Below are 18,661 nucleotides of genomic sequence, written 5' to 3' on the forward strand. Positions count from 1 at the left end.
CGGAGCCTACCTGGAATCATTGGGCGCAAGGCAATGTTGCTTTAATCCTTTCCAAATCTCTCCTTGTGTCAGTCCAGTATTATTTGAGATTATCATCCAATCCCTACTTTTACAGGTTAGTAAATACTTTATTATAATAATCAAGCTTGATGTTGATTTAACAAATCTATATGATCAAGGTGAACATCTGGAAACATACTTTGTTCTTCCCATCGCTCACAGCTTTTTAGAAAAAAATATAATTCTACACTTTTGTATGCATTTGAATTATAAATATGTTTATAAATGCACCACACTTAAGAAAATTAATTATTTAAAATAATAATAATAATAATAATAATAATAATAATATGAATAGGTGCCTAAGTTCTTTTGCAGAGTACTGTAGCATAAAATGTGTCATGTGGAAATTTTGTTCCTCTATGGGATCAAATCCTCACATCAATGTTTTAATACCTAAATAAATAGTTTATTGAAGTATAGAGACATTACTGCATCTTGTTGGGAACAAACTCACGATGAATACCTTTCATATCAGAAGAAATGCTGAATGAGTAGGTGTTCACAGTCATTAAGCCATAACGTGGTGGATGATTTAAGACCTTGCCCTGACTTTGAGTAATTGTCTGTGCAGGAGGGTGGGGACCTGATCAGGACTGAAATTAAAGATTCAGTTCAATTCATTTTAAATGTAAAGTAGCAACACAAGGTACACTTAAATATTTAATAATTATTAAATTAAATAATAATTTAATAATAATTAAATATTAATAGAAAAGTCTGACAGTAGAAAGTGATAAAAGTAAAGGTTGGCGTAGTCTGATGGATACACAACAGCATTGGAACCAGAAAAAGTAATTAAACAGACCATTCCTTTTATTTGGGGTTAAAAAGACAATTTACTCAGATCTGTCTTTGTGAATGCTTTAATCAAAGTGCAGCTAAAGCAGTTGATAATACAGAGGCATTTTGCAAAATACACACCTAAATTACCAAATTAAATAGAAAAAAAATGATTAGAAACATTTCCATTAAAATACGGAGACATTTTCCCAGTCCCATATGAAAGGTTAAACTAAGAGGAAATTCCAGTGTCTCCACAGAGTTTTTAGTTCAGTAAAAGACCAGGCTTATTCTGTGACTAAAAAAACAGGCATGTACTCACCCATCAACCATAACATTAAGACCAACTCCTTGTTTCTACACTCACTGTCTATTCTTTCAGTTCCACTGACCACACAGGAGCACTCTCTAGTACTAAACTTACAGACTGTGGTCCATCTGTTGCTCTGCACACCTTATTTCCTCCCTTTCACTCTGTTCTTCACAGGTCTGGACCACCACTGTAGGACCACCTCATCGGACCACCACAGAGCAGGTATAACCCACACACCGTCCACTCTGTGAGACACTCCTCCCTCGTTGGTCCACCTTGTAGATGTAAAGTCAGAGACAGTAGCTCATCTGTCGCTGCACAGTGTGTGTCGGTCGTCCTCTAGTCCTTCATCAGTGACACAGGACGCTGTCGGCTGGATGTTTTTGGTCGGTGGACTGTTCTCAGTCCAGACGCTGAGGGGTTTAAAAACTCCAGCAGCACTGCTGTGTCTGATCCACTCTACACCAGCACAACACACACTAACACACCACCACCACCACGTCAGTGTCACTGCAGCACTGAGAATGATCCACCACCACATCACACCTGTCCATTGAAGAACGGGGTGACAGGGGGGCAAACAAAGTATGCAGCGCAACAGCTGGACTACAGTCTGTATTTATAGAACTACAAAGTGCTCGTGTGTGGTCAGTGGAGCTGAGAGAATGGACAGTGAGTGTAGAAACAAGAAGATGATCATAATGTTATGGCTGATCGTGAATTTTGTGGTAAAATCAGCTAAGAAAGGCGTTTCAGTAAAAGTAACATAAAATACTCACAGGTTTATCTTCATTTTTTTTTTCTTTATGACTTTAGCAGTAAACCTGTGAAATATTACTTTTGCCCCTCTGTAGCTTCCACATGTCTTTAGTCAGAATGCCATTTCTAGAGTGGAAGACTTGGGCCAGAGAGTTGTTCATTGATGATGGACTGTAATCTGAACACTTTGAGCCCTGGAGATTAGGAGCACATTCTGCAGAGTAGGAGAAGTAGAAGGAGCCGTATTTGAAGGTGCACATATCATCCACAGTTCCACTCCTCAACTCAAAAGAGCACTCACCAAGCAGTTCATCATTCCAGATATTCTCTTCATCATATATTTTAAAGGTGAGTCTTCTGCCCATTGTTATTTTCACTGAACCGAAATCAAAAGACTCGTTCCAAACGGGATTGTCATCGTTTGAAATCATTGAAGAGCGCATTGCTTTGTCGTCGTATTCGATTTGGACGTAGGCATCTGTTTGGCTGATGCGGTCTCCATATAAACCTTTGGCGCGAAGTTTGAACACCTTCAGCCTGGAAAGGCCCTTTTCAGCCGGGCAGCAGTTGGTCAGTATGTTTGGACTCTTTTCACAGATGCAGACACATTGATCCCTGACACTTGTCCTGCTGCCCATTGTGCAAGGCTCCATGCAAAGTTGTTTCAGCGCATTTTCACGTATGTACTTCTCAATTGCCATCTTCAATCCCTCCTTGGCACTGTGCTTGTCATTCAGCAGAACGTGTAAAGGTCGGAGAGAGTAGGTCACTACGTCTGGGATGGTCTTCAGGGATTTTACCCATTCTTTCAGTGACTTTTGTTTGGAATGCTCAGTGAAAATGAGATCCTCGCCATCAAAATTCCCACCTGTGATCTCACTGTGTCTCTCGCTGAATATAACATTGAACCTTTCACTTGTCCCCATTTTCTTCTGTAAATCACGACAGTAATGGACGTCTGCCTTTGCAATTCTATGGTTGATGGATGCCTCCAAGTCCAGACAGGCTTTAATGCTTGCATCTGTGAGGCCATTTATTGCAGCCTTACAGGTTCTGATGGCTGTGATGGCCATTAACCTCCCACCCAGCTTCACTCCTGTGGTATAGTGTGTGCCAAAGGTGTCAATAATTTCTTGATAAGCTTGTAGCTTGTACTCTTTGGGAAGAGCCTGCAGAGCACGGAGAAACTCACTATGCACTGGGGGCAAAGTTGTGATTTTGTAGCTGTGAAGAAATTTTTACTTTAATACCAAAGTGTTGAAATGTTGTAATGAAAAGTTATGCTTAATTTGGAGTCTTTTCACTCACCTGTAAAAGCTGCACTCTGAAATATGTTTGGTGAAACTGAACCTGTCCTCTTTGGATTTGGCCGTAACATACAGTGTTTCAGAGGAATGAGTGCCTCCAAATGAAATCCCAAGTATACAAGGCAAATTCAGTCCAATTCTCCAGTTGTTGGTGATTGATGAGGTGGAACCATTCACAAGAGCTTCACTCGACTCGTAGATCTTGCTGGAAACCTTCATCGAACACTTGGAGATTGTCCTCCAGGACTCCATAGCAACAGGAATCTTCTGCTTCACGTTTAGATACGGATTCTTGTACATCTTGCATTTCCCATTCCCTATGTCCCACTTTTCCATGTCGATGACATAAGACCCTTTTCTTGCCATCTTCACAATGTCAAAGCCCTCTCCACCAAGATTGTGCCCAGGAACAAAGTCAGTGTTCTCACAGTCAGCTGGAGAGTCCAGTTCCATCTGTTCTTCACTAGTGACCAAGAACAGCAAAGAGCAGCAGGTCCAGATGCTGACAAGTCTCACCTGCCCCATCATGTGAGATGAGAAAAAGTGGTAATCCAACGAAATGAAACCTTGAAAAAAAAGCATCATCTCTGTGATCTATGGCACCCTTTGTATATACAGTACTTCATATTAATGTATTAGTATTCAAAATTTAATTGACACTCATCACAAGATTTGCAGCTGTAATAACACAACAAGTGAAGAAATCAAATATACGGTAACTGCTCTTGGGCATAAATCCTTAATAAATATATTTGTTCCCTACAGATAAAACTCTCCTCCCACATATTTACAAGAATAAATGTATGTGTTTACCACATAAGAACATTACAAGAAAGAACTAGTGAGAGCAGTTCCTCAAAATAAACATCAAGATACTTACTTTAATTTCGATGGCCTCTGAGAGGTGAGCTGTGTGAGATCCTCACCCGCTTCGTCTTAAATACCAGCGAAAGAGGGAGGGACAGTCTTACATTCAGAGAGCTGTCATTTGGCTGCTGAAATAAGGTCCAAAATCTAAAACAATATTAATTATTCACAAGTTGTGGGGCTCACACATTTTAATTCCAATACAAAACTCCAGGTGAGACACACAGCCATGCAGTGTGGTGGTCTGATAGTGTGTGTTGCACTAGTACATATTAATCTGTCACTGCAGGACTGAGAATAGTCCACTGAACAAAAACATCCAGCCGTCCTGTGTCACTGATTAAGGACTAGAGGACGACTGACACACACTGTGCAGCGACAGATGAGCTACTGTCTCTGACTCTACATCTACAAGGTGGACCAATGAGGGAGGAGTGTCTCACAGAGTGGACAGAGAGTGGACACAGGGTTTAAAAACTCCAGCAGCACTGCTGTGTCTGATCCACTCTACACCAGCACAACACACACTAACACACCACCACCACGTCAGTGTCACTGCAGCGCTGAGAATGATCCACCACCACATCACACCTGCTCTGTGGGGGTCCAGACAGTTCAAAGTAAGTCAAGCATCAAATGGACCACAGTGTGAATTTGTAGAACTATATAGTACACTTATATAATACAGTTCTTTTTTAGGGAGTCCACCACTTTTCACTATCTTCCGTTGTTTCTGAAATCACTCCCTATCCACTATTCCCTATATTTCTGACTATACAGTGCACTTTTATAGGGAACTGAATTCAAGAGGGTAGTAAACAATTTTTGACAGTAATTCATATGGGTTTTTAACCAAACAACTCAGTGCATTATAGGTATCTGCTGTCCACTAGTGTCAGCTGATCGTATGCAATTTTATGCACTTTGTCGGATTGTTTGTGTGAACAGAAAATTGTTCACTGTTTTTGGACTACAAAAAAGCTGGAACCCCAAAATAGTACACTATATTGTAAACAGTATTTAGTGAAGAGGAGTCGACTCCCAAAAAATCGTTTCTTTGAGTGCCTTGGTTTCACTCTTATCAGCTGTTTGCCAATGATTTATATAGTTGAAGCTCTTGGGGTTGACTCAGTCTCATGACTGTCAGGATTCTGCTTTGCTCTTCCTGTCTCTGTTCTGTTTTTGATTGTTTCTCTAGCTGTGTTTATAATTCCCTTTGTACTTCTCTCTTTCTCAAGTCTTTGGGCTTGTTCGACTTCACCCAGCAATACGCAGACTGATCACCGTCTGTTTGGGTACGGTGCATGCTGGTCAGTTTTTTTTTTTTGTCCGCCTGCTGTATGTCACAATGTCGTGTGTTCCTCGTTCTGTTGAGGTTTGTCAGCCCTGTGTTAGTCTAAGTCTTTGGTTTGGTTTGTTGTGTTGCATTACACTGAATTTCTCTAGTGTCCTTTACCCTTCTCTTGGTCAGTTACCCCTTTGTCTTGTTGTATATTATGTAACATTATTGGTTGGTTCTTCAGGTTTGTTTGCACTTTGTTCTCTCTGGTCTTTTGTCTGCTCCCTTTGTCCTGTTACTCGGTCCCCAGTCTCTTTGTGTATTTGACTTTGTCGCCTCAATAATGTTATTGTGGCATTCCTTTTATTGTTAGTATGTGTTACCTTTTAGGTATCATGATTGGTTCATTTGAGTTTTAAATTCAGTTTCCTTCTCCGCTTTTGTTCTAGACCTGTCTTATCTCTGTTCTTGTTAGTGTATGTCATTGTCCACTTTTAGGTTTTTGAGTTTTTGCTTATCTCTGTTGTATAGAGCCTTGATATTCCTTGTCTCTCAGACTTCAGTCTATTGTTTATGACTCTGAAATAATTCCTGACATTTAAAAATACATGACCAAAATTAGAGGGCGGCAAGGTGGAGCAGCAGGTAGTGTCGCAGTCACACAGCTGCAGGGTCCTGGAGGTTGTAGGTTCGAGTGCCGCTCCAGGTGACTGTTTGTGAGGAGTTTGTGTGTTCTCCCTGTGTCTGCGTGGGTTACCTCCGGGTGACTATCTGTGAGGAGTGTGGTGTATTCTCCCTGTGTCTGCGTGGGTTTCTTCCGGGTGACTGTCTGTGAGGAGTGTGGTGTGTTCTCCCTGTGTCTGTGTGGGTTTCTTCCGGGTGACTGTCTGTGAGGAGTGTGGTGTGTTCTCCCTGTGTCTGTGTGGGTTTCCTATGGGTGACTGTCTGTGAGGAGTGTGGTGTGTTCTCCCTGTGTCTGCATGGGTTTCTTCCGGGTGACTGTCTGTGAGGAGTCTGGTGTGTTCTCCCTGTGTCTGTGTGGGTTTCCTCAGGGTGACTGTCTGTGAGGAGTGTGATGTGTTCTCCCTGTGTCTGTGTGGGTTTCCTCTGGGTGACTGTCTGTGAGGAGTGTGGTGTGTTCTCTCTGTGCCTGTGTGGGTTTCCTCCAGGTGACTGTCAGTTAGGAGTGTGGTGTGTTCTCCCTGTGTCTGTGTGGGTTTCCTCAGGGTGACTGTCTGTGAGGAGTCTGGTGTGTTCTCCCTGTGTCTGTGTGGGTTTCCTCCGGGTGACTGTCTGTGAGGAGTGTGGTGTGTTCTCCCTGTGTCTGTGTGGGTTTCCTCCGGGTGACTGTCTGTGAGGAGTGTGGTGTGTTCTCTCTGTGTCTGCGTGGGTTTCCTCCAGGTGACATTCTGTGAGGAGTCTGGTGTGTTCTCCCTGTGTCCGTGTGGGTTTCCTCCAAAAGTGTCTGTAGGTGTGTGTGTTGCCCTGGGAAAGACTGGCGCCCCCTCCAGGGTGTGTCTCCACCTTGCGCCCAATGATTCCAGGTAGGCTCCAGACTGCGACCCTGAACTGTATAAGAGTTACAGATAATGAATGAAAGAATGACTAAAATTAGGCTTTTGGTAATTTACTGGATTTAAAAAAGACTAAAATGTTTTAATTTACTAAAACTGGACAATAATTTAATTACTAAAATGTTACTGAAACTAATACACATTTTAGTGTAAAGACTAAAAGTGAATTAACATCAGTTGCCAAAGTTAACACTGATTCTTTCCTCCTGGATTGAGAGTTTGTGAACTGTGAGAAATCGTTTGCTGGATTTTGGCAAAATTGAAATTGTTTACCGCACAGTTAACTTTTTATTCACTGTTTATTTACAGCCTTGATCAGTCAGAGAGAAATTGTTTTCGGTGTGGCCTCAGTCTAAGTTGTCTGTTCTGAATGTGATACACGGACACAGTCTATTCAGACTGAGCTTTTAGTTGAATTAACGTTGTCCGGCTTCATGTAAACACATCCAGTGAGAACTGCTGGTAGTATTCAGAAACAAAGTGTGTCATTTCCTACATAACCTGCTACTGTGGTACATTTGGCACTTGTATGTATATATATTTATAGAGACCTACCTCCACTATTTTGCACTAATATCAGCCTGTACCTTTTCAAAATGGCTTCTTGCAACACTGAAAGGTCCCTACAACACTGACAGATCCCTGTGAATGTAAAATAGCTTCCTATACTTTTGACCCAAAGTGCTACAATATTTTATCTTCTGAGAGAAACTCTTCAGTGCTAATAACACAACACAGACATTCTGCCCATTTAACTATAGAATGCATCAGAATGAATAAGGAATGAGTTTTGAAGAACTTGAAACAGAAGTAAATAAGTGTGGTGAAGTCTGTAGAAGTAAATAAACCACTGGGCCCTGAACCACATGTGGGTCACACAGCATCCTCAGGTCCTTGGGCAGCAAATGGTTTGCAGTGGAATATCAGCTTTTAGTTTTATAAGCTGTAAAACAATGATAAACCAAGCAGCTGTATTAATATTTATTGTACGTCAAAAACAAATTGTTCCTATTTATATATAAAATGTAAAATAAACAATTAAAGTAAATTCTACAAAGTGGAATTATATTTATATTGGTGTCAATTGATTGAAATATTTAATAATATTCCTCAAAACCTTCTGTGAAAAATAATCATAATAATAAATCACAGGTTAAAATGCTAGTACATCAATATCATGATTAACTGAACATTTTACCTGAAGGATGAAGGATATTAATAATAACATTACTTTTGCCCTCGTAGTTCACTGTCAAGGCTTGTACTGTAAATATGCTCAAGTGTTAAAGCTGGGATTTTTTTGGGATTTTTTAATGTTGTTGTGAACTTGTCAGTTTCTTTATTTTGAGCCGTGCACTCTTTATATTCGGGGTGTAATTGAGCTTCAAATGTTGAAACAGACGCTGGGATCAAATTTGTTGCTGAAACAGTTTTTGTCAGTGTTTACATTTGACTTCTTTTTGTTCAGTGTCGTCTTCACTAAATAAAAAACGACAGACGCAGCATTTTTCTTTGGTACAAACTGTTCAAGTTGCTTGGTTGGCCTTGTTTTTAGATTCTCCTCAGTGTTGCTTCCATGTGGCAGAGTGTAGGGGGCAGAGCAGACAGGGACAGTACATGAACACAGTGGGGGATTATCAACAGAATTAAGAAGAAGAAGAAGAAGAAGTAATTAAAGGTTAATCAAAATAAATGACATAGGCAAGATTATGTAACTTAGAACTTTGATTTTGATAAATTTTTGATTAATTGCCCAGCCCTAACAAAGGATAACATCAGCTTGCTGAAAGACACAAGACAGACCCTGGAGGTTTTGTGATAATATTGTGAGGAATGATGAGACAATGACAAACTGAGAAACTGACGTGAGGACTGTGGAACTTTTTTGTAAGAAGTAACCCATTACATCTGCCTTAAATCTAACACCTCTTCCTTCAGTAAAAACGACAAGATGTTGTAAGGTCTATCGTAGGTAATGAGATAAGACACAATGCTGTTACGTGTAAAAAATGAAACATAAAGTAATTATTAAAAAGAGCAGTAAACTTGTTTAATGCACTGGACAGGTGTAAAAAAAAATAAACAGAAAATTCTTTAATCCAATTATCCCAATTTAATTTTACAGAGATTTTCAATGTGTTTTAAACGTGGCAGAGTCCTTCCTTTAGACAAACTGGTGATCAGAATATGACACAACTGGACTCCTCTTGGTTGACCTCCTTGTACTTCCTGGTGTCCACATTTTCGATCAGGTGCAATAAGTGTTTGAAAGTTATTTCCTCTCCATACTTCAGCTTCATGTTCCTCAGCAGTTCACTAAAGCCTGCCTCCGTCCTTGAGGTCTGACACAGGAACAAAGAGAACAGTCTACTTGAGTCATAGGTCTTGTAATGTGATCCAGAACAATGTGTTTCCAACAGTCCCACACATCCCCATTGCCCACTCAACCCAGTGTAGTGTACATGCTTCGACAAATAGCAAGCAGTGAATGGTAAAATGAAACTAAACCTGTAGCAGTAAACCAGCCAATAACATGTGGGTCTGTGTATTAGCAGCACTTTACTAATGTTCTTTATGTTTTGGAAGAATATCAGCAGACACTTCCTACATGACTAGATATCTGCTGATCACTGCCAGACTCAGGGGGAACCCCACGGTTAAAAAAACATCACTAAAGTACCCTCTACAGTGGCAGAAACAAGACAAAGTGCCCTATTGGCTGCCCTTCATATGGCAAATAAATAACTGAGTGTCCCCTTGGGTGCAGTTTCTTGTAATAAATTATGATAATGCACTCTTCAGGGCAATGAAATTATATAACGTATCTTAAGAAGTGCCCCAGTGCGCTAGTGGGGCCCCGTGTTGTGCCCTATTTATTTTTTCAAACTGTCTGAGTCCGCCACAGCTGCTGATGTTGATCCTGTTCATTCTTCAGCATCTTCAGCATGTGGCTGTTTTGAGCAGACAACTCAGAAATCTTTAATCTTGTGAGGCATGTGGTTATTATGTTTAGCATTCTATAATATTTACTGTGAATAATTAGTCATTAATAGAAAAACTGTAAGTATATTAATCACATTGTAGTAATGATGAAATTGAAAAGTAAATAAATAAATCATAAAAAATAAAAAATAGGCTCTTCACCATAGAGAAAAGAGCCATAAACCAGGCAAATCAATCCCGTGTCTAAACTGAGAACCATTTTTAAGGAAAGGTATGGAGGCTAAGATATTATTCCTTATAAGAGTTTTTTTTTTTATTTATTTCATAAGTGCATTTAAACAACTCTTTTAAATTTCTTATCATTCTGTTAATAATACTATATACAAATTATGTCTCTTGAGTTCTGATCTTTCTCCTGGATCAGTGAAATAAAACACTGCCCAGTACATCATTTAAACACTAAGTCTTGACCTGCAGTGTTTAAACTGGGCATGTTTACTGTCTAATATCTTTCAGCTCGAAACTTGCTCTCACCCGCCATCGTGTGGCTCTTTAAGGGGTTTAGGTTCAGGCGACTGCCCCCCCCCCCCATGCCCCCATGGTTGGAAAAATGTGACTAAAGTGCCCTCTAGTGGCAAATGGAGACAAAACGTGCCCTATTGGCTGCCGTTCATATGGCCAAGTGCACTCTTGGATGCTGTTTCTTGCAATAAATGATGATGATGTGCCTCTAGGCAAAGAAAATTCTTAAGAAGAGCCCTTATATCATTACATCATAGGTTTTTTTGAGCTAGCGGGGCCCCATATTGTGGCACTAGGTGCCCTTTTTATATTTCCACCACTGCTCTTCACAGACAGTCACCCAGAGTGGGGCTCGAACTCGAACAGGACCCTGGTCATTACCTCCATAACTCATTTGAGAATCAGCTCTTTTGGATACTAGTGAGTTGGTTCTTTCCGTAGCCAAATGAATCAGCTAAATCAGATATTTGATTCAGAGCAGTTTGAAAGAATCAGTTCCCTATAATGGATCAAACTGACTCTTACCGGGACGAGGTGTGGCATCTCGAACGACAGCAGTTTCTTAAATTCATTCACTTTCAGTGTAGAGCCTTTACTGGTCGAGGCAGCATGGAATCTACTGACCAGAATGAGCATGGCCATCTTCAAATCTGAATCAGCATTGGCCAGTGTTACTATGGCCTTCTCCAAATCTGTGAACTGAGAGAGAGAGAGAGAGAGAATAAATACATGGTGTTTGGCAGATGCTCTAACCCAGGGTTGTCACACCAAATCCACCAAGGCCAGTGTGGACGCAGGTTTTCCAAGCAGAAGCCCCACACTACTGAACTTCAAGGTCTATAGACTAAAATCACTTCTACTTGGTTGGAAAGAAAACCTGATCCCACACTGACATTCCATGGATTTGATTTGACACCGCTGCTCTAATCCTTTTGATTTCAATCATGATATAGATGTAGGTCAGTGTAGTGAGCCCTCTTAAAAATAAAGGTGCTAAAAGGGTCTTTGAGCAATGCCATAGAAGAACAATTTCTGGTATCTTAAAGAATCACTATTGTTTAAGAAATGCATGTGTGAAGAACCTTTTAAAGGTTTAAAAATCCAACACTTGGATTTAAGGTTGTTTACTCATATTATTAAAAATGGTTCTTTATGGAACCAAAAGTGGTTCTTCTATGGTATCACTCAAAGAACCTTTTCTAGCACCTTTATTTGTAAGAGTGAGGAGTCTTGCTCACACCAGCCACAATCTGAACCAGTCCAGAATATCGCCACATTATCCTTTACCACAGAGTGGTCTTTTGGAGTGTTTTTGTAAATGAAAGGTGTGAGTGTGAAACAAATGTAAAAGGATAGCAACACCCTTGCATAAGCATTTTTGTACTGTCAGAGGAAACCAGAGCCCCCAGAGGAAGCCCACACATGTTTATCTGCCATGAGCAAAAAGAGAGAGAAAGCCTAGCATGTCGGACTGAGACCCTTCTTTTTTATTATTATTATTTTTTATATATTTATTGACACTTGGGCTTCTTAAACACATCAGACCGTTTTTTGTGTGTGGATATTGCCTTTGAAATGGACTCTATGGAGCATGCAGATAACTGTGAAAAGTCCTCTCCCTTGAGACTGTTTACCCACAGACACACCTTTACTCAGTGAGTGTGTTTACATGCACTTAATAATATGATCTTAATCAGATTTCTCCTTGATGACTTCTCCCACTGGTGTCAACATTTGACCCCACCTTCAACCGGTCTAGAACAAAAAGTACAGAGCCAGAAACACACTGGACCTGATCTTCATTGGCAGATCTGCCCCAGTGACCCCCCCTTAAGTGATTACATTACTTCTTATACTTCACACACACCCTCCCTGCTTTCCCCATACAAAGCACCTCCACAATGTCTTCCGACATTCACTGCAATCTTTGCTCGGTCTCATCCTCATCCATTGTTTCAACAATTATAACCACTTTGCCACACGATGAATCTTTCTCCTACGTCCCACTGGAAACTGCAAGCACTTACCTTTCATCTTTTCAGTCAACCTTCTCTGTCCTTGCTCTTTAAGGTGAGCAAGAAGCTTTCCACCTTCTCTCTCTCTCTCTCTCTCTCTCTCTCTCTCTCTCTCTCTCTCTCTCTCTCTCTCTCTCTCAAAACAGTCTACAGGACCCCAACCAGTCTGGCTTCAAGCTCTACATGGTCTTTTCTCACTCTGCATTCTCTGTCTCCATCAAGTAATATACAGTAATATACTGAGCTATTGTACATCCCTAAAACTACAGGTCCATGACCTCCCTATCTCCACTGAGGATGTGCTGGTAAAATTTATAACATACTCATGTCACAAATAAGTAGTTAGTAGTTATAGAAAACATGTTTTATTTCAAGAAGAAAAAAAGGTATTTGCAATTGGGGAGAGTGGTGCCCTAGCGCCCTCTAATGACAAGCTGCCCCTGGCATCAAGCCACCAAGTGACTGAGGGCAGAATCAGGCCGGCAACCACCGAAACAGCAGCAACAAGATGGCCTCTCCCACTGGCCATCAAGCCCAGATGTTAGCATCAGAGATTTGTGTCCCATTTACGGAGCCAGGGCTGCACACAAACGTTGGATCTTTGATCACCAACCAGAGAGCAAGCAAAAAACTTTCTCTGAATTTCACTCATTAAAGTTTTTTTTATTTAGATATATTTTCAAACATATTCTCATGGTGTAGCTGAAGATTTACTTTTCCTACCCTCCTCCAAATGTTCAGTGCAGTTTCTGCGGTGCTGAGCCCGATTATCAAAGACAGAGGCTGTGTTATGACACCATTAACTTTAAATATATTCTTATGTATTTGTTTACAAATAGAAAATCTGTGTTTCAAGGATATTCTGTGTGTCAAGGCTGCTACCGATGCTCCCTTCTGTCTGCACTAAATTATGCCTTTGTTTGTGGGAAAAGCTTGGCTCATGTTCATCTTTACACACACATCGGGGTATTTCCAGGGTTAGCTGGGGATTTCATAATAATGAAAGTATATTCTTTTAGATAAGTGTATTTCCATATTTAATAATTGCATAAATATTGTATCCATTTAAATCTGTCAGCTTCTTGTCAAAAGTAGAAGTTGTTACTGAAGCAAAGAGTGAGCAAACTTTTAATAGCCTTCGTTTCAGAGGAAATGCTGAGTGAGCAAGTTTCCAAAGTCTTGTAGCTGCTGTTCCCCTCGTTCAGCCCCATGTTAAAGTCTGTGTGAAGGCAGGGAGAGACTGATTGATCCTCGTGCTTTCTATTTGAATCAGAACAATGCATTCTGTGGAGACATATGGTCTGAATTAAGGCACTAGTTCAGGAGACTAATCTCTCAGTGCTGACAGCACTCCTTAAAAACGAATCAAGTTAATTCTAACACACACAACACATTTACCTCAAGTCTGGGCTTGTGAGTGTGATTTACATGAGATAAAGCAGCTGTCAAGCAGCATTTATCACAAAAATACCAAGGTCCTGAGCGGAACAAGCCTCGTTGGTTTGGGTCTAAATGCACTTTTCATGAATTGTTTTATTTTTTTTAATCCTTCTGTTATTTTTGACTTTGGTAATCCAGAATAAAATGGACTGGGGGGGTCTTGATTCATCAAAATCCCAGAGCACTGACCACTGATCCCTGTCAGAAAGTGAAACCTCTGCCTCTAAAGTGATTATACAGATCAAAAGAGCCCAAAAATAAGTGAATATTTCATTCTCACCCCTTCCGCCATTGCAGCCTCCTTCTTCTCCACTCCTCTTCTTGCAGGAATCGTCAGTTTCCTTTCTCACTATTCCGCTGCTTCTCTCCTATCCTGAGTCCTCCCACTCAAAAAAAAAAAAAAAAAAAAAAGGATCTGCCCGCCACACTGTCTCAGACATTTATGGGGAACTCCTAACTTGTGAAATCAGATTCTTGGGCAGGGATTTTTTCAAGAAAAACTGTGATGTTAATAAACTGCTATTTATTGCTCAAACTGGATTAATTTCTACAAGACACTGAAAAGACTGGGGAGCTGAAATTCATCATGACATAGTGAGGATTGTGAGCAGTGTTTTTTACAGTTGTAGATGCTATTGATGCATGAAGATAATATTGCCACTGACAAATTTGTTTTTTAAAGATCACTGGCATCGAACCAAATTGAAAGCCTGGGTGACGCTGGATTGAATTCTTTTTAACAAATAAATAATAAATAAATAAACTGAAATTGTTGAAGATATATTTAAGAAATGTGTCTTATGGTTAGACAATCTGCAAAACCCTCGTTTTCAGGTGTTAATATGCCCTCTCTATAGTACTGATCTTGCACCATCAGACTATCGCCTTCCCTGATAGAAGCCCTTCAAGGATGAGGAATTACGCCTGATAAAGTGGTGAAGACAGCAATGTTCATTCATTCATTCATTATCTGTAACCCTTATCCAATTCATTGTCGCGGTGGGTCCAGAGCCTACCTGGAATCATTGGGCGCAAGGCAGGGAATACACCCTGGAGGGGGCGCCAGTCCTTCACAGGCCAACACAGACACACTCACACACATTCACTCACACCTACAGACAATTTTGAGTCACCATGGGAGGAAACCGGAGCACCCGGAGGAAACCCACGCGGACACGGCCACCGTGCCGCCGGACAGCAATGTTTTCGTTGCAAAAAAAAAAAACAATTCAGGAGAAAAGCTCATATTTAGATGTGCTTGATGGACAATCCGTGCCAACTGCCCAGGTTTCCAAACTGTAATTACAACTACTGAGAGCAAGCCATAGTCAGGGCTCAAAAATATTCAGATTCCAGTGGATTGCAGCATTTTAATATCTATGTTGCTTTTTTTACAACTGTTCCCCACCACACAATTTGGCTGGCCGAAAAGCCTTCGAAATATCTTTATTTCACCATAACTACAGCTTCCTTTCACCACCACTGTATCATTCCACTGAATGCTGTGGCCAAGTAACAGCTCTGTTCTTCAGCTCTCCAATTCTACTTGTTTTTACTTGTATTGAATCACTTGTAATTGGAAGTGGAAGAGACTTGGTGAAGACCAAATATTCAGGATGTGTCTCAAATCACTCCCTATTCCCTACATAGTGCACTAATGTTAAGTTATTTTAATTAAACATTTCTATTAAAATTTTTAAACAAGTAAACTTGATTGAGAGATGGGGTAGATTCCACAGTAGTTACACCAACCTACCCACACCCCACCTCCCCCAAACCTATGGTCTGGTCATACATAGGTAGCATTTGAAACCAACCCCTTCATGTACAGCAATATACAGCAGGCAGAATCTCACTCTGTTGCCACCACATAGAAGTACCATCTACCTGCTATCAACAACCTGTTCACCGTTTGTTCACCCAGAGAGCATGAAGACAGTGGGCCACAGCTGGTTCACTGAGGGCAAAGCTGGAGGTCCTTTGGCATTTTGCTCAGCGTTTTCTGGATGGACCACTGGTGTTAGACAAAATGCCACCTTTTATAATTTCATTTTCATTTATTTCTCTTGTTATTCTGTGTAATTAAGGTTAATACGTCATTTAAGTCACCATTTCTATTTATATAATTTTAATATATTAATAGTTTTCTCATAGTTTAGCAAAACTAATAATAGTTTACTAAAAATAAATGTATTTACAGAATAAAACACAATAAACAGGAGATTAAATAATAGTTAAATCTTTTAAAAGCTGTTAAGCTTTTGCCCTTTTTCACGTGTTCTTGCTGTGTCTGTGTCTAAGTTTCCTTGTTTGTTTGTTTTGGTTCCTGTCTCCTCTCTTAGCTCCGCCCTGCCATTCCCACCTGTGCCTCCTTTGTGGTCCTGCAGTCTTTGGTTTCAGTGCTCCCTTGTCTGATGTTGTGTGTAGATGTGGACCAGCAGTGTCCTACAGTCAGAGGGGTGCTGACCTTATTAAGCGAGTGCACAAAATATATACTTAATTTCTGGCCAAATACTTGGATCAAGAAATGAGCTTAATGTAGTTAGACTGAAAGTTAATATAAAAAATTTCAAGTCTTGCAGGAGATCAGTGCAGCAGTGTCATTGAGGGGTGTGAAAGATCCAGGAGCACTGATGTGTCTGATCCACTCATACCAGCCCAACAACATCCACAACAACATCATCCAAAAAATATCTACTCTGTGGGGCTCCTTTCCATTAAAGAAGGGAGTGGAAGGGAGCAAACAAAGTATTCAGGTAAACAGAACGACTACAGTCTGCAATATTACAAAGTGTTCCTGAGGTGTGATTCGAGCTGAGAGAAATGTGGAAACATGGAGGTTATTATTATTATTATTATCGTTACACTTATATAGCGCCTTTCTAGACACCCAAGGACGCTTTACAATCCACACTGCTCAGAACATTCAATCCACACACTGGCGAGAAGCGGCAGCCAAACGCGCACAGCGTACTCTCGACCAGGAACGACCGTCCACCTGGAGGACTGCATCGGGCACTAGGATTTCACCCAGGACAGAGTGCCAATCCATATCTGGGCGCACACACATTCACTCACACATACACACTCATTCACTCACACACCAGGACAGTTATTAGACAGAAGCCAATTCACCTACCCTCCATGTTTTTGGACTGTGGGAGGAAACCGGAGCCCCCGGAGGAAACCCACGCAGACACGGGGAGAACATGGAAACTCCACCCAGATGGGACTTGAACCCAAGATCCCAGCGCTGGGAGGCGAACGTGCTAACCACTAAGCCACCGTGCCGCCGAGGTGGTTATAATATCTGATTTGACTGTATTTGTAGGCATCACAGGACTGTCTTAAAGCTTACTCCGCAAGGCACTCTAATACAACTTAGAGCTTAAATAGAGCAGTGGTTTACATAATTCACCAAATGTGTTCTTTTTTTCTGAAATGACAGTGACATGGAAATAAAAGATTTTCCATAACTATGTCACACCTATTGATTCTCTTCATCCTTCTGAACAATTAGGACTTCATCTTCCATGATTCTACTCAATCTCTCAGGTTCCTGTCACATGCCTGTGGTCTGCCAGTCTGGAGCAGTTTCCCTGCTCGTCATCCCCAGGGTTCTGATCAGTTTCATCTGTTTTCCCTCTGTTTGTGTGTATATGTGGTACTGTGTTTGACCCATTCCTTGTGAAGTATTGCCTCTGGTTGTGTGTGCATAATGAACGTTTATATATCCATGTTGCTATTGTGTTTTAACTTATTCTGTGTGTTGCCGGCCTAGGGGTACCTGGGCTGTGCACAAGATAACATCATAGCTGTGGATAGCGGTATGATGGCAATAACAATAAATTTAAAGGACTGCACAGTTTCAATACATGAAATAGTTGTTAGGATCTATAGATGCATTTTACATCACATTCACATTTTAAATTTAGATTATTATGCTCTCAATTCCCTTAAGTGTATAAAATCATCCATCCATCCATCCATCCATCCATTATCCACCGCTTATCTGGGTCCGGGTCGCGAGGGAAGCAGTCAGAGCAAAGAAACCCAGACCTCCCTCTCCCCAGTCACCGCTTCCAGCTCCTCCGGGGGTATACCGAGGCATACCCAGGCCAGTCGAGACATGTAGTCTCTCCAGCGTGTTCTTGGTCTGCCCCGGGGCCTCCTCCCCGTTGGACATGCCCGGAACACCTCACCAGGAAGGCGTGCAGGAGGCATCTGAACCACCTCAACTGGCTCCTCTCGACGAGGAGGAGCAGTGGCTCCACTCCAAGTCTCTCTCAGATGTCTGAGCTCCTAACTCTGTCTCTAAGGGAGAGTCCTGACACCCTGCGAAGAAAACTCATTTCAGCCGCTTGTACCCGCGATCTCGTTCTTTCGGTCACTACCCAAAGCTCGTGACCATAGGTGAGGGTTGGGACGTAGATTGAAAGGTAAATCGAGAGCTTTGCTTTTCTGCTCAGCTCTCTCTTCACCACAACGGACCGGTACCGAGCCCGCATTACTGCTGACGCTGCACCGATCCGCCTGTCAATACATATATATATATATATTGGAATATACTGGACCTCACATTGGAATAGTGATGTTCGTATTACAGTGTGAATTTCCATAGACTGATTGAAAGATCTTCAACTCCCACATCCAACAGCTTACAAATATAAAGCTCACTGTAGATTTTATGACTGACACATCTTACTAGAAACAAATACTTGAAACACCATTTAACACAAAAAGCACAGTACAAAGAACCTCATTGCACCTCTGGCAGTAGTGTTGTCTCTCTATCTTAA

The 18,661-nt window shown here is 41.1% G+C and overlaps 2 protein-coding genes across 3 annotated transcripts in view; both read right to left on the reverse strand.

Moving 5' to 3' along the window:
* LOC136699820 (protein S100-A4-like) overlaps window positions 1–14,241 on the reverse strand; it is a 222,058-nt gene extending 207,817 nt beyond the window's left edge. Inside the window, exons 1-3 of one of the 2 annotated variants that reach the window (XM_066674827.1) lie at window positions 14,143–14,241; window positions 10,933–11,106; window positions 9,098–9,284 (exon numbers count right to left, since the gene is read on the reverse strand). In XM_066674827.1, the coding sequence (XP_066530924.1) occupies window positions 9,123–9,284; window positions 10,933–11,106; window positions 14,143–14,154 (348 nt within the window). In that variant the 5' untranslated portion in view covers window positions 14,155–14,241 and the 3' untranslated portion in view covers window positions 9,098–9,122. Of the gene's footprint in view, window positions 1–8,210; window positions 9,285–10,932; window positions 11,107–14,142 lie in introns of those variants that run through there. The other variant, XM_066674826.1, reaches the window with a different exon arrangement.
* On the reverse strand, window positions 918–4,417 carry LOC136700048 (perforin-1-like). Its single transcript, XM_066675184.1, has 3 exons — window positions 4,103–4,417; window positions 3,224–3,788; window positions 918–3,139 (listed from the first exon to the last, which is right to left on the reverse strand). Exons 2-3 carry the CDS (start codon window positions 3,748–3,750, stop codon window positions 1,969–1,971), a joined length of 1,698 nt encoding a protein of 565 aa, XP_066531281.1. The 5' UTR covers window positions 3,751–3,788; window positions 4,103–4,417; the 3' UTR covers window positions 918–1,968.
* Window positions 14,242–18,661: the final 4,420 nt, after the last annotated feature.

The sequence above is a fragment of the Hoplias malabaricus genome, chromosome 6 (genome assembly GCF_029633855.1).
Source record: "Hoplias malabaricus isolate fHopMal1 chromosome 6, fHopMal1.hap1, whole genome shotgun sequence".
Lineage (NCBI taxonomy): Eukaryota > Metazoa > Chordata > Actinopteri > Characiformes > Erythrinidae > Hoplias > Hoplias malabaricus.

What these genes read in the sequence shown, in the direction of transcription:
- LOC136700048 (XM_066675184.1), bottom strand. Translation starts at nt 3,750, where the DNA reads ATGATGGGGCAGGTGAGACTTGTCAGCATCTGGACCTGCTGCTCTTTG. An exon ending in TCAGAGTGCAGCTTTTACAG is followed by an intron (nt 3,140 to 3,223) that starts GTGAGTGAAAAG and finishes ATTTCTTCACAG; the next exon opens with CTACAAAATCACAACTTTGC.